This window comes from Pteropus vampyrus, unplaced genomic scaffold (genome assembly GCF_000151845.1).
Source record: "Pteropus vampyrus isolate Shadow unplaced genomic scaffold, Pvam_2.0 Scaffold330, whole genome shotgun sequence".
Taxonomy (NCBI): Eukaryota; Metazoa; Chordata; class Mammalia; order Chiroptera; family Pteropodidae; genus Pteropus; species Pteropus vampyrus.
This window is the reverse complement of record NW_011889111.1, coordinates 725,268-738,118: the sequence shown is the minus strand read 5'-3', so window position 1 is coordinate 738,118 and position 12,851 is coordinate 725,268. Positions and strand designations below refer to the sequence as shown.

Below are 12,851 nucleotides of genomic sequence, written 5' to 3'. Positions count from 1 at the left end.
AAACAAAATAAACGAACAAACAGAACAGGAACAGACTCACAGATAGAGAACTGACAGTCGCCAGGGGTAGGGTGCTTGGGGGAGTCGAGTGAAGAACGGGACGAGATTAAGAAGTTCACATTAGTAGTTACAAAACAGTAACAGTGATGTACACAACGTCGGGAATGCGGTCAGCAACGCTGTAATGACTATGTATGGCGTTAGGTACGGCCAATCGGGGTGGTCACTTTGTAAGGTGTCTCTCTCATTTCTAGTGATGTAGGGATTGCTGGGAAAATTCAGTATGTATCCTACCCAAGTCCTTTGTGACCAGACTCTTCAATAAAACCCCATGTTAGTCCTTTAGTCTTTCCTCACTGTAAGTTCTCAGTTCTTTAATAAAAGTAGGTATTCTTTCCACACTATTTACCAACTTTTACATTTACACGTGATATCCTAGTGATGAATCATGACAGGGTATTTCCAACACCGTTCCTGAAAGGCCCAGCCACGCGTTCGCCGGCCGCTGTGGCTGGAAAAGCACTGAGCTGCTGTCTCCAAGGGTCTCCTACGCCTCTCACTTGCTGATTGTCGCTGTGGCCATCAGCGCCACCTGGAAACGTGCTTGATTCTGGCCTCTTTGCCCCAGCCCAGGCCACAGCTCTGGGTCCTCAGGCCGCTGCGGCCTCACTCCGAGTGCGCGTCGCCCCCGAGTCCTGCCTAGCCAGCCCGCGTCCGCCCTGTGTCCGCCGGCGCCTCACGCGCTCTGGCCCGCCTCCTCTGCGCTCTCACCTTCCTTGACCACCTCCCTGGACGCCGGAGCACCCCCTCCCTCCTGGTCACAGGCTACCGGGCCGCTGTCCACGACGGACCCCGGCTCCCCTACGTGACGTACTCCAGGGGTCGTCACGCCAGAGCCCCTCGGCGCCGGCCCCAGAACCGACCCGTGTGCGAGTCCTCAGCCCTGCCAGGTCGCAGCATCGCTATCTGACCGGGCTCCTGGACGGGCAAAGCCTGGCTCCCATCTTTTAAAAGGCCTTGGCTAATATATTTTTAATGGAACCCATAGAATTTTAATCCAACGTGATGAATAAAAATAGATGGAAGTCTGTGTTAGCATGGAAGACAACGACGAGAAGACGGGAGTCCGGGGAGCAGGGCCGCAGGGCTGGGCGGGGAGGAGTGAGGGGGAGGGGGGGAGACGCCGAGAGACGGGGAGCCGGAACCGAGTGAGGAGCGGACGGGTGCGGGGAGGCGGGGACGCGGGAGAGACACGTGGGAGGCGGGGTGGGGGGGACGAGAGAGACCTCGGTCCTCGGGTGGACGGGGCGGAGGAGCCGGCCCACCTTGGTCTCTCTGTCCAGTTGCTCGCCCTTCTGAAAAACCAGAAAAAACAAAAGCATCACGCACACTCCACCCTAAGTCACACCCCTTGTCACAGTCCGAGGAAATCAGACACTCAGACAGCTTCGTTAGAGGAAGGAGAATTTAGTGCCCGCAGAGAGCGCGGGGCTTTCAACAGAGCCGAAGCACGGCCTCCCCTTGGCTAGATTTCTTCCAGCTCATGTACCCTGGCAGTGTCCACGCCAGGGGCCTGACTCCTCTGAGGGTTCCCGGGCGCCTCGTGACTGAGGACGGGAGGGGCAGCTTCGGGTGGGGGGCTGCAGGGGAGGAATTTCCAGACCACTGGTCTTACAGGTCGTTTATTTTGTAGAACCCGTGACCTTAGCGACATCAGCACCATTATCAGATTCTCGTACAGGGAGACGGGACGTGCTCGGCGGATTCCCATCCAAAGCCTGAGCTCTGATGGTAACATAACAGGCCGTTTTCCAGTCCTGTTATTCCTACATGGCTACAGAGATAAGAACATTGGTGGGATGGCAAACTATGAATCAACAGATGTGAGCCGGGGAGTCCTCGGGGTGGGGGACGGAGCTGTGGGGAAACGTGTGGGTGGGAGGCACGGGCGGCATGGCGGGGAGCAGCTTCACCCGGCCGGGCCGGTCGCTTCCACAGGCCGCTTCCTTTGCGCTGTCTCGGAGGCCTCCTCTCCTCTCTCACCCTCTGCGGCGGTGGGAAGGCCTGTGTCTGCGTTTCAGGGACAGTGTGGACGAGGCTGGACACACAGCTGGCGCCTGACCTTCCGGTCTGTCCCTACACCCCCTTGCACAGGCCTCAGAGTCGCCCAGACTGCCCTGCCCTCTGGCCGCGAGGGATATCCTTCAGGGGACACAAGGACGCTGCCACCACGTCCCGCTCGGGATGCCCTTCGTCGCGAGGAAACACTGCTCCCTGTCCCACCCCCACCTGCTCGGGCACAGAGGCCTGCCTGCCTGTCACCGGTGTGTGCAGTGCGGGGCCCAGTGCACACGCACCAGTAGAGCCTGTTGGATGAGCAAGTGCACACTGCCCCGGCACGCAGGCGTGCACAGGCACACACGCACACACAACCTCCTAGTCACCGCCCCAGGCACACAGGCGTGCACACGCACACATGACCTACTAGTCACAGCACACGGACTTCTACCCAGAGTCTGTTCACGTGCAAACAAAACGTTCTGATAGCTTCCTCTACATCTGCTCCCCTCTGGTGCCCTCGGCCTCGCTGCTGCCACTGTCCGGACCACTCGCCAGCTCAGAACCCTGTCATCTGACCATGAGCCCTGCTGCCTGTATCCTCCCTGGGTCCTGATCTGTTCCAATCCCTCCGCCTGCCAATGGAAAGCTGGCAGCCCGGACGGTCCCTGACCTTTCCAACCCCACGCTCGGCACGCGTCCCAGCCAGTCCCAGCCTCACGAGACCCCTCGTCTCCTTCAGAACCAACCCGGGTCTCCCATCGTGGTGCCAGGAGCGCCCCGACCACGCCCGGCCAGCTTCCCGGCCCTCCCGCGCTGACCAGTCCTGGAGTCATCACCACCTCCCCCAGGCCCGCCTGCGTCCCCGCCTCTCCCGTGAAAGTCCAGGTCGACCTGACAGTCACCTGGGGGGACTGGTCACTCCTTTCCTGGGTCGCCACAGCGCAGGGTGCTGAGGGAGGTGTTGTTCCTCCCCAGGACACGGCGAGCTGTCCAGGGGTGGACACTGTCAGGGCTGCGGGGCTGCGCACGGGACCCGCGCATGGCAGGACACACACGCACACCTCTCTGCGCCTCGATCAGCTGCTTCCCGACCGCCAGCATGACGAAGGCCGTGCCGTTCAGGACTATGTCGGTGATGGTCTTCCACGCGTTGGGAGACAGTCTCTCGGTGGGAGAAATGAAGTTGCCGGCTGCGTTGTTTATCACGATCTGCCAGAGGGACACACGGTTACCGCAACTTTGAGATGAGGAGACAGGTTTGCCCTCAGGGGCATTTCTGCCCCGACCTCAGGCACGGTCCACAATGGGACGATGCCGGGAGAGTCGACAGGTGGCCGCTGTCCTCGAGCCTGTTAAAATCTCCTACGTTCTTACCACATTCCAGAGTCCCAGCTCTTTTCTCAAAATCAGGGTAGAGTCTATCACTGAGAACATAAACACAGACGAAGCATGCCTGCCACGCCTTTAACCTCGGGGTCACTTCAGCTTAACTTACTCCATCGGACTCTGGCCAAGGACCTGTTTCTTCACTGTCAATGAAGGTCCCTACAGCTGGTCTGATGTCAAGGCCGTCTGACAGCATCGTTAATGCCCTCCCTGAGGAGCCCTGGAAGCAATGGCTTCTTCCAGCAGCGGAGCACCCACGCCTGTCGCAGGTCTCGACAGGAGACTGGACTCTCTCGTGGGCCCCGTTTTATCATTCTCCACCGACAGAGATGGGAGTTCATCAGGAAACACAAAGAGCGTGGCTCGTTCAGCCCGGACGCAGTGCTCTGGGGTAACGACGCCTCGCCGGTCACGATCTTATTCAACAGAGTGAAACGTGTTCTGCATGACCACAAGTGCGATTTTTAAGTGGTGCCCCCGTCTGCTGTGATCTGCTCCCTGCTCTAGGCAGCCGGCTGCTGGCGAGAGGCAGAGAACAGCACTGCGGTGCATGTTGGGAGGGGCACCACCACTGAAGCCCGTTGCCGAGACACTCACGTCAGGATGGCCTGCGACACTGATCAGCTTCGACACCGTGTTCTGGACCATGTCAGGGTCCCTCACGTCACACTGAATTGCATGGACCTGCAGAGGAACAGACAGGAGGAATCCCATATTTTTCAAACTTCCTAAACCAAAACCATGAGTAGATTACTTAAGCATGCTGTGATTCCTAAATTTAAATGAAATGTTTTGAGCGTACCTTATTTCCAGTCTGAGAAGAAATCTGGTCTGCGGCAGCTTTCAAAACATCAATCTTTCTAGAGATAAACATGCAGTGCTTTGCATGAGTTTTCGAATGCTGTTGTATAATATCTTCTCTTTTTAATTCTATAAATTAAAAACTAGAGAATCTACAGCTTAAAGAGATGCATTCTTGAGACAATACGAAAGTTACATATCCACAAACAAATCAGTTCGCATGAATTCATTTTCAAGTTATTCAAACACTTATGTATCTCTGAAACTAACATACTAAGTTATTTACATTTAAACCAGTTACTTTATATCTACTCATAGATTAAATTTTTTTCCTTAATCACAATCTTTTCCATCTGTTCCCTTGCCCACACCTGCTTTAGAAAGAAAATACCTTCGTGGTGTAATGTAAGCCTTTATCATACTATGTAAAATCTAGATTGTGTGTAAAACCTATGATAGCAGATTGTAGACCAAATTTATGGATATAAATGCACTGTATGAATTCAGAACCTCATATCCTTGAAAAAAATATAAAAATGAACCGTTGAGTATAAATTATGTAGTGTTACAAAAAAAATTTTAACACTCTTAAAAACAATACAATATAAAAATAAACCAAAAAGGGCCTGGCCCCTTTCCACTAACCGAGGCACGGGAAAGCGGTTCCTCTGGCCCCTGGTGAGTAACATGGTGATCTGTCATTCAGGTTGCTGCTTACCTCCACAAAAGTTTACACTGCTCAAAATAAAAGGAAGGGTAGATTTTCTGACCAGTCTGAAGTTCTAGACTTAAGGTGCAGGGCCCAGGACACGCTTCTCTAGTAAGAAATTCCTTTCACATGGTCTCAGCACCCACACCCATCACCACAACAGCTGTTCTGAGATGCCCGCCCGGCTCAGAACACGGAGGGGTGGTTCCTATTTCCTGGTGTAGACTGCCTGTGGTGTAGACTGAGATCAGAGCAGCCTCAACGCAGGACTTCTTATCATCATCCCCAGCTACAGAAAAAAATCCTGTCACTACCTTTGGGAAATGTTTCTAACATCACAAGTTATAACTGGTTTTTCCAAGGAGATTTATTTAAATAATCTAAAGGATATTTCATGGAAGATTAAGACGCAAGATGAAACAAATGTGGCAAACAGCGCTTCAATCTGCAGGCACTGACCTGTTTCACGACTTCCCGAGGGTGACTTACCGGCTGGCTATGACACATTGCGCACCCAGGCTGGACAGAAGGGCGGTCATCCCTCTGCCGAGACCCGTGCCGCCCCCGGTGATGAACGCCACTTTTCCTTGAAAACTGTTAGGCGGTAGCATCGCTTTTTGAAGGGGCGGAAAGAATTTAGACGAAAAAGCTTCACTGTTTTGATACATTTTCGTTCCATAACTGAAAAACTAAAAGCAAGGAGGGGGATTAATTGAAATTTGCATCTATGTGTTACCGCGAGAGGAATTTCCAAAACCTTACTCTTGAATGTAATATTATTCGAATCTTTGGATTAACATATATTGGTATTGAATTTAAACAATTATTATTTTTCTATTGGAATGCTGTGACACAGCAGAATGGTTAAAACCAAGGGCTTTGGAGCGAGACAACAGGACAGAATTTCCTCTCCAGTATATAACCTTCAGCAAGTTAGTTAACCTCACTGTGCCTCAGCTGCTTCTGCAAATGAAGACAATAACAGAATCTTCCCCATTAAATGTGATTACACGAGTTCATATAAATAACTACAACATTGTTTAGCACATGCTAAGCACCCTATAAATGTTAGCAATATTATTTGTAGATGTTTTTACTTATATTTAACTTTAAAAGCTAACATAAAGCATATTTGTCTTTAAGCAAGGATATTTTGGATAAAAATCACCTTGTCTTTGAATCACTGGAGAAATCCATAAAAAGTTCTTTAGAAGGTTTATCAGATCAAATGCCTCTTCCCATGCTGCTTTCTGGATGATAAATTTAGAACAGATAAACTATTTCTGTTATGTTTAAAATGAGAGGGGGTGAAACCATTCTGAACTAAAAAACATTTGCACTGACCTTAGATTTTAGTTTACACTCTCACCATCCTTGTGAAAATCACTGCCATTCTCTCGCATCTATGAAAACGAACTTTACGTGCTGAGCATCATGACAAATGATAGAGAGCTAATGTTCATGAAAGGTTTATCACCTGTCGAGATTAGATATCAAACTGACTAACCTTCCCGCTCCATGAAATAGGAAGTATTTTTACCCCATAAACAGAAGGGGCCCAGAGAAGTCGAACATATGGACCAGGCTGCAGAACTGAGATTCGCACGTGAAACGGCCTTGTGCACCGCCTTCCTCTGCTCACTGAGCTCCTGCTGACATTAACCGCCACCCCAAGGTGCGTGACATTCATCCGGGCACCCTGCAAGGCTCAAGCCCCAGAACCTATCATTTCCTGCTGGAGTATTCCTGTGAGCACGTGGGCCACCATCAGTTGATCCCGGGTACCTAGAAACGCACCCTAAGGGAACAGCTAGAAACGAGGTCAACAGCTTAGGGTGAGACTACTCATCAACTGGAAACCGCACAGAAAACACTTAGGATAAGATGTTAGATGAAAAAAGAAAAATACAACATGTTCTTAACTGTAAATAAAAATACATGCTTGGAAAAAACATGGCAAGGAAGTGACACCAGCAAGTGGCAGGTTCCCTATTCACCACGTGTCGAGGTCTACTGACCGCACGACAACGCTGTAAGGAGAATTCTGCTGTTATCCCCATTTTATGGATGGGGAAACTGACGCACGGAAAGGTCAAGTTACGAACTTACGACACTAATAAGTAGTACCTACGACTCAAACCCAAGACGTGTCTGACTTCCAAGTCCTCCATTACCTCACACAGTTATCATCTCTGGGTGATGAGATTGTGGATCATTATTTGCTCTTTTTGTTTGGTTGGTTTTTAGTATTTCCGAAACCTAGTCAATAATTATAATTTGATTTTATAATCAGGAAAAAAGACGTTATTGAAAGAAAATTTAAGGATGTGTAAAATTGGTGAAGATAAACTGCAAATCTGGTCCACGCAGGCTACGTCATACGTCACCTCCTCTAGCTTCGCTGACAAAGCACTTTCTTTCTGTACCCTTTTGCCAAAGCGTGAAACCCAAATAGCCTACAGGAACCTTTTTTGGCTTTGGTCGAGGCTGCCGCCACCTCCAGAACCAGTCCACCGAGGTGATGAACTGGGAAATTTGCACAAGTAGGCCGCTCTGTTTGTCATTACCAAGTAATAATGAAAAAATCTGTTCTTAATTTTCCAAAGGCTCCAGGCTGAATTTTTACTTAGTGTTGGTTTGTGTAGGGCATTTGATGTGGCGCTCTGTGAAAGATAAATTAAGCAAGATATCCGCATACAAATTTTTTTTCTTCATTTATTTAAAAATATTTTTCAATCTCCTTACTGGGAGATAAAATGTTCTAAAGGTAAAAATAACCGCATTTAATAAAAATTCCTAATAAGTGTCTATCATGTAACAGATTACAACACAGCACAATCTCATCCCCTGCACCTGTTTTGATGTGATGGATATGACCACACGACTTCCCCTCCCCACCAGAGAAAAGTGAGCATACTGATATGCTGTTTTATTTCACATTACCTTCTGATCATTCACAGCATGTATGCTGTTGAATATTAAATTCGAGCCGCCTATTTGCCTAAAAGCAAGTTGTTCAACATTGAGACCCATGGACATGAGCAGACCTCACAGGATCATGTTGTATTCACACTCCTGTTTCTACAAAGGATGCTGAATAACCTGAAATTGCATTTTGGCTGTTTAAGTTGGATCATAAAAAGTAGATACAAAATAGGCTTTTAAAGATTTTCAAATCTTGCTCATTTTTCTAGCAATAAGGTTTTATTTTTTTGAACATGGAAATAACACCTCTCATGTCAAGACTGAGTTCTCTGGAGATCTTTAAAATCTCTCAAATTCTTAAAAGGAGTTTCCTAGTTTTGGCAATACAGATTTACTTTCACCTTCTGGCCTTTGCTCGGGCTTTCTCTTCAGCCTGAACCACCCACTTTCTTTCTAAATCCGGCAGAATCAGCCTTCGAAACCGAGCAAAGTGTCAAAAACTCTGCTGACACTTTTAAAAGGGTCCCTCTGCTAAAAACGGGCTGAACGACTCCCTCCTCCCATCAGGTGGCAGCTTCCACAGGGCACTGTGACATCAGGAAGGCAGAAAGCTCCACTCCCCACTGTATAGGGTTCCCGGCACCAACAGCATTCAGTAAATGCTTGTTTTATTGCATGGAACATTGATTGGCCAGGCTCCAATGCCATCAAGAATGTATGAGAACAGACGAGAAGAGTCTTACGCAGACTCATGCCACAAATCCAACTCTTTGCCACTTGTTTTGACCAATTAAAATAGTTATATCCGAGGACTTCAAATAATGGCATCTTGAAATTAGTTTACACCCAAGAAAAGAAAATCCAAGTCTATTGATATGAGTATTAAGAAGTCATCTGTATATATAAAAACTAGGCAAAGGCTTTAAAAGGTAGTCCACACAACGAAAATATACATAAACATACTGCTAGCTGAATAATCATATTTAAACAAAGGAAGACACCGTTTTTCTATTACCAGATCGGTGAGGTTCAAAATTTTGTAACGCGGTATACAATAAACTGCTGACTAAAGTCTACTCTTGCGATTCGTTGATATGAACTGGGACAACTTCTTTGGAGGCCAATTTGGCAACATTTATCAAAATGTTACTTATAAATACCCTTTGAGCCAATAACTCCACATTTGGCAATTTTTTTCCAACAGATACACTCACTCATTTGGTGGGGTGGGGAAAGCTATGTTCAAAGGCTATCCATTAAGGTGAAAATGAAAATTAAAAAAATTCTATTCACAATCACATCAAAAAGAATAAAATACTTCCTAATAAATTTAATAACAGCAGTGCAAAACTTGTTAACTGAAAACTATAAAAGATCATTAAAAATTAAAGAAGACTTAAATAAATGGAAAGACATCCTGTGTTCATGGATTGGAAATCTAATTTTGTTAAGATGGCCAAACTCCCCAAATTGATCTACAGATTCAATTTCTATCAAAATCCCAGTTGGCTTTTTGCGAAACTTGACAAGCTTATCCTTAAATTTATTTTTAGGGACTCAAGTATAAGGGGCTCAAAATAGCTCAACATATTTATTAAGGCTTGTTTGTAAAAGAAAAGGCTAAAACACCTATCTGCATTTCCAAAGGGGGTGTAACAAATCCATTAGGGCTCATACACATAACAAACACTGTATCTATTAAGAGAAGCTAGAGATTACCAGCTATATGTAAACACTGCTACATCTACATGTTTATTCAATCACTCAACATATATGCATTAATACCTATGGTGTGAGGCATTACGGGTTAAGGAAAAACCCTAGGTAGGGAAATACACATAAAATGCTCCCATTTGTGTGTATTTTTTTTTTCCTAAATGAGGACATCCTCATACATATGTGGATATGTGCACAGGAATTGCTGGATCGACAGGAAACTATTCATAGCAGTAACCTCTACGGAGAGGGACTTACTGTATTGTCACTGCATGTCCTATTGTACAGCTGAATGTTTGATATGTTCATAAATTATTTTTTCATTAAAAATAAAAATCAAATTATATATTCAAGCACACAATACCCTAGCATAGGATCAGTGTCATGATAAGGACACGTACTCCGTTTGAAATGTAAGTATTCTACATTCCACATTTAAGTATGAGCTATGTTTATCAAGACAACGTAGTATTATCATAACTATTTTGGGGGACTTTCTAAGTACCTGCAGGTTTAGGTCAAAATGAATTTTTTTTTTAGATCAAATTTGTCCAGACTCAAATTCACATGATAAGCGCTTTGCAAATGGGCCTTACTGTCATATAAAAATGCCAACTTGGTAAAGACTGGACAATCTTATTTTTCAAAAGATGACTGAAAAATGCACATCTTCGCATTCCCAAAGCAACTCAGACAGTCCGTGCACACATTAAGTCTCCGATCACCACTCGCCACTTAATTCTGCCCCGTTGCTAGAAGGCACCATCTGTGCCATGCATGCATTCCTTTCAACACCCAGACCATGTCCACTGCAGCAGTGGACGTGGTTAAAAGCTGGAGACATCGGGACGCACGAGGGGCGGCTGGACGGGACAACCCCTCGATGCGCCACGGCAGAGTCAGTCTTGCAGAACAAGGTGCTGTCTCGCCCACTGATGCCAATAGTTTGTAAACCTAAGAGAACCCAAGAGCCCAAACGACCCAGCCCACGGCTGCCACCGGCCACGTGAAGCTCCTGCTCTGTGCCTGAGTGGGTGGCCTGGGCACCTGCACACGCTCAACTCAAACAGGGCTCTGCACAGAGGCCCCTGACATTCTAAGCTTCTGCAGACAGGGATCTAGTTGCCACAGCAACTTGAAGGGACCGCTCAGTAAATATAAAATAAAGTTAGCTGGGCTCTAGGCTCCTGTGGCCAGATGAATTATGCAGCTGTTGCCAGTAGCAAGACAGAAATTACATTTTTGAGTAACGACACATCTTATAGCAATGAACCTGAGGCCTTGAAAAAGCAGTTGACCTGTGCTACAGGATGTATTCCTGTTTTTATTACAGTTATGTTGGCAGTTAGACGTGGACGAAACAGATGCTTCACCAATGCTACATGATAAAGGAGACAAAAGCCTGGAGATAAATTAGTAGGCGATTTGAAATTTTCAGCTGGGGTCTCCACTCCAGCTTGCCCCTCATTCACGTCATCTCCGATCGATCCCTATCACATTAGCCAAAACTGGCGTGACTCTGTTCAGACAAGAAACAACCCCTGCTCTTGAAAAGGGTTATTCTGATTTGCAATTTTGCTTATATGGAAAAAAAAAAAAAGCAGTGAACAAACCAGATAAAATCCTTGGCTCCAGGAAGCTTATATTCTGGAATTTTAAATTGAGTAAAGAAAGATTTCTTAGGCTTTCCAGACAGGGAAAAAAAAGGGGGGAAAAAAATACAGCTGGCCTTACACTTCTCCCTGACAATACTCAGTATTAAAAGACAACAAACCAATGCTGATTAAGTTCAAAGGAAAAAATGGAACACATCCAAGCAAAACTATGTCTCTCCGCCCATGCTCTTATCAGCACAGAGGGCTGGAAGACATTAACCAGATGTCAACCCTAGTTATTTCAGGGTAGCCACTGTGAGGCCATGTTACTTTTCTTTAATAGTATTACCTGAATTCATATTGACCAGTGTCATCATTTTTACAAAAATAGTAAAGTTATTACTATTGTTAGGAACAAAAGGAAAAGCTTGGCAGTGTGCATCACTGGTATGGAAGAACGAGTTTACAAAAGAATGGTAAATTAAAAAAGAAGTTTCCTAAAATAAGCTTAACCTTACTACATGGGATGACTCCTGGTACCTTCCTCTTCTATTCCAATTCATTGTTCTTGAACTCATTTTTGTTCTACTAAATTGATTTCAAGGTCCAATCATGGGTATTATCCCTAGCTGGAAAAAATACATGAGGTTCAATGAATGCAGATACCTTTTCAACCAAGGGATGCCAAAGAATGCCCAATACTTAACGGGTAGTTAATTAGCATGTTCTGATAAACAACTGACTGAGGGAACTCAGAGCAGCTTGACGGCAGGGTTCACATTTTTTCAATTCTGGCTTCCCCAGGGCCAGGCATAGAGCACCTCTGAATAAATGTTTGTGTTGAACTGAGGCCTCCTTCAGGAGGTGTGACGAATGAAACATTTTTCTTGGTTCTTGCTACAAAAGTATTCAAATTTGGGATTTTAACTGTAACAACTTGTATTTGCCCAGAAAAGCATGTTCTTTGGTGAAGACTTGTCTTCTCCCGGGAATTCCCACCTCAGCGTGCTGTGCCAGCAAGCACACGCCCTCCAGCAGGTCCTCTGCCCTCTAACCCCCGTCTGAAGACTTTTCTGCCCCACAGAAATGTTGTAGGACATGACAAGGCCTTCAGAAGCAACCAGAAAACACAGGCCTCTCTTACAAGGACCTATAACCTAAATCTTCACAGGATGAGGAAACGGTATCAACGAAACAACAGCCCTTGGAGACCCGAGGTCCGGCCCCTCCAGTGCCGTCTTACCCGCCGAAGGCCGCGGCCAGGAGGCGAAGACGCGCGACCCAGCAGCGCCATTGCGGGCAGAACGCGGCCGGAAATGCAGTGAGCCGGGCCGGACGCCGGAGGTCGAGGGGCAGTCGCGGGCGGGGCCGGGGGCGGGGCCGGGGGCGGGCGGACCCCAGGGCCAGAAGGTCATTGGAAACAAGTCTTCACCGCGCCCCCGCCCCCGAGCCGGGCGCCGTGCAGAGGCGTCCGTCAAGGCTCCCGCTCGCTCTCGGTGGCGGCCAGGGGCCTGTGCCCGGCAGTGACCACGTCACTGCAGGTGCACAGGGTAGCTAGGGGGCGCGGCTTGAACCCTCTACGGTCGTTCTGCCAATCAGGCTGGCTGGATTCACAAGAATCTGCAAGTGTATTGGAGGCCGTGGTGAGACGTGCCTAT

The 12,851-nt window shown here is 47.1% G+C and overlaps 1 protein-coding gene across 1 annotated transcript in view; it reads right to left on the bottom strand.

The window, feature by feature from the left end:
- Window positions 1-12,593, bottom strand: part of DECR1 (2,4-dienoyl-CoA reductase 1) — a 24,720-nt gene extending 12,127 nt beyond the window's left edge. Inside the window, exons 1-5 of the mRNA XM_011378095.2 lie at window positions 12,437-12,593; window positions 5,447-5,646; window positions 4,250-4,307; window positions 4,045-4,131; window positions 3,123-3,270 (exon numbers count right to left, since the gene is read on the bottom strand). Of these exons, the coding sequence (XP_011376397.1) occupies window positions 3,123-3,270; window positions 4,045-4,131; window positions 4,250-4,307; window positions 5,447-5,646; window positions 12,437-12,487 (544 nt within the window). The 5' untranslated portion in view covers window positions 12,488-12,593. The remainder of the gene's footprint in view (window positions 1-3,122; window positions 3,271-4,044; window positions 4,132-4,249; window positions 4,308-5,446; window positions 5,647-12,436) is intronic.
- Between the last annotated feature and the right edge of the window lie 258 nt (window positions 12,594-12,851).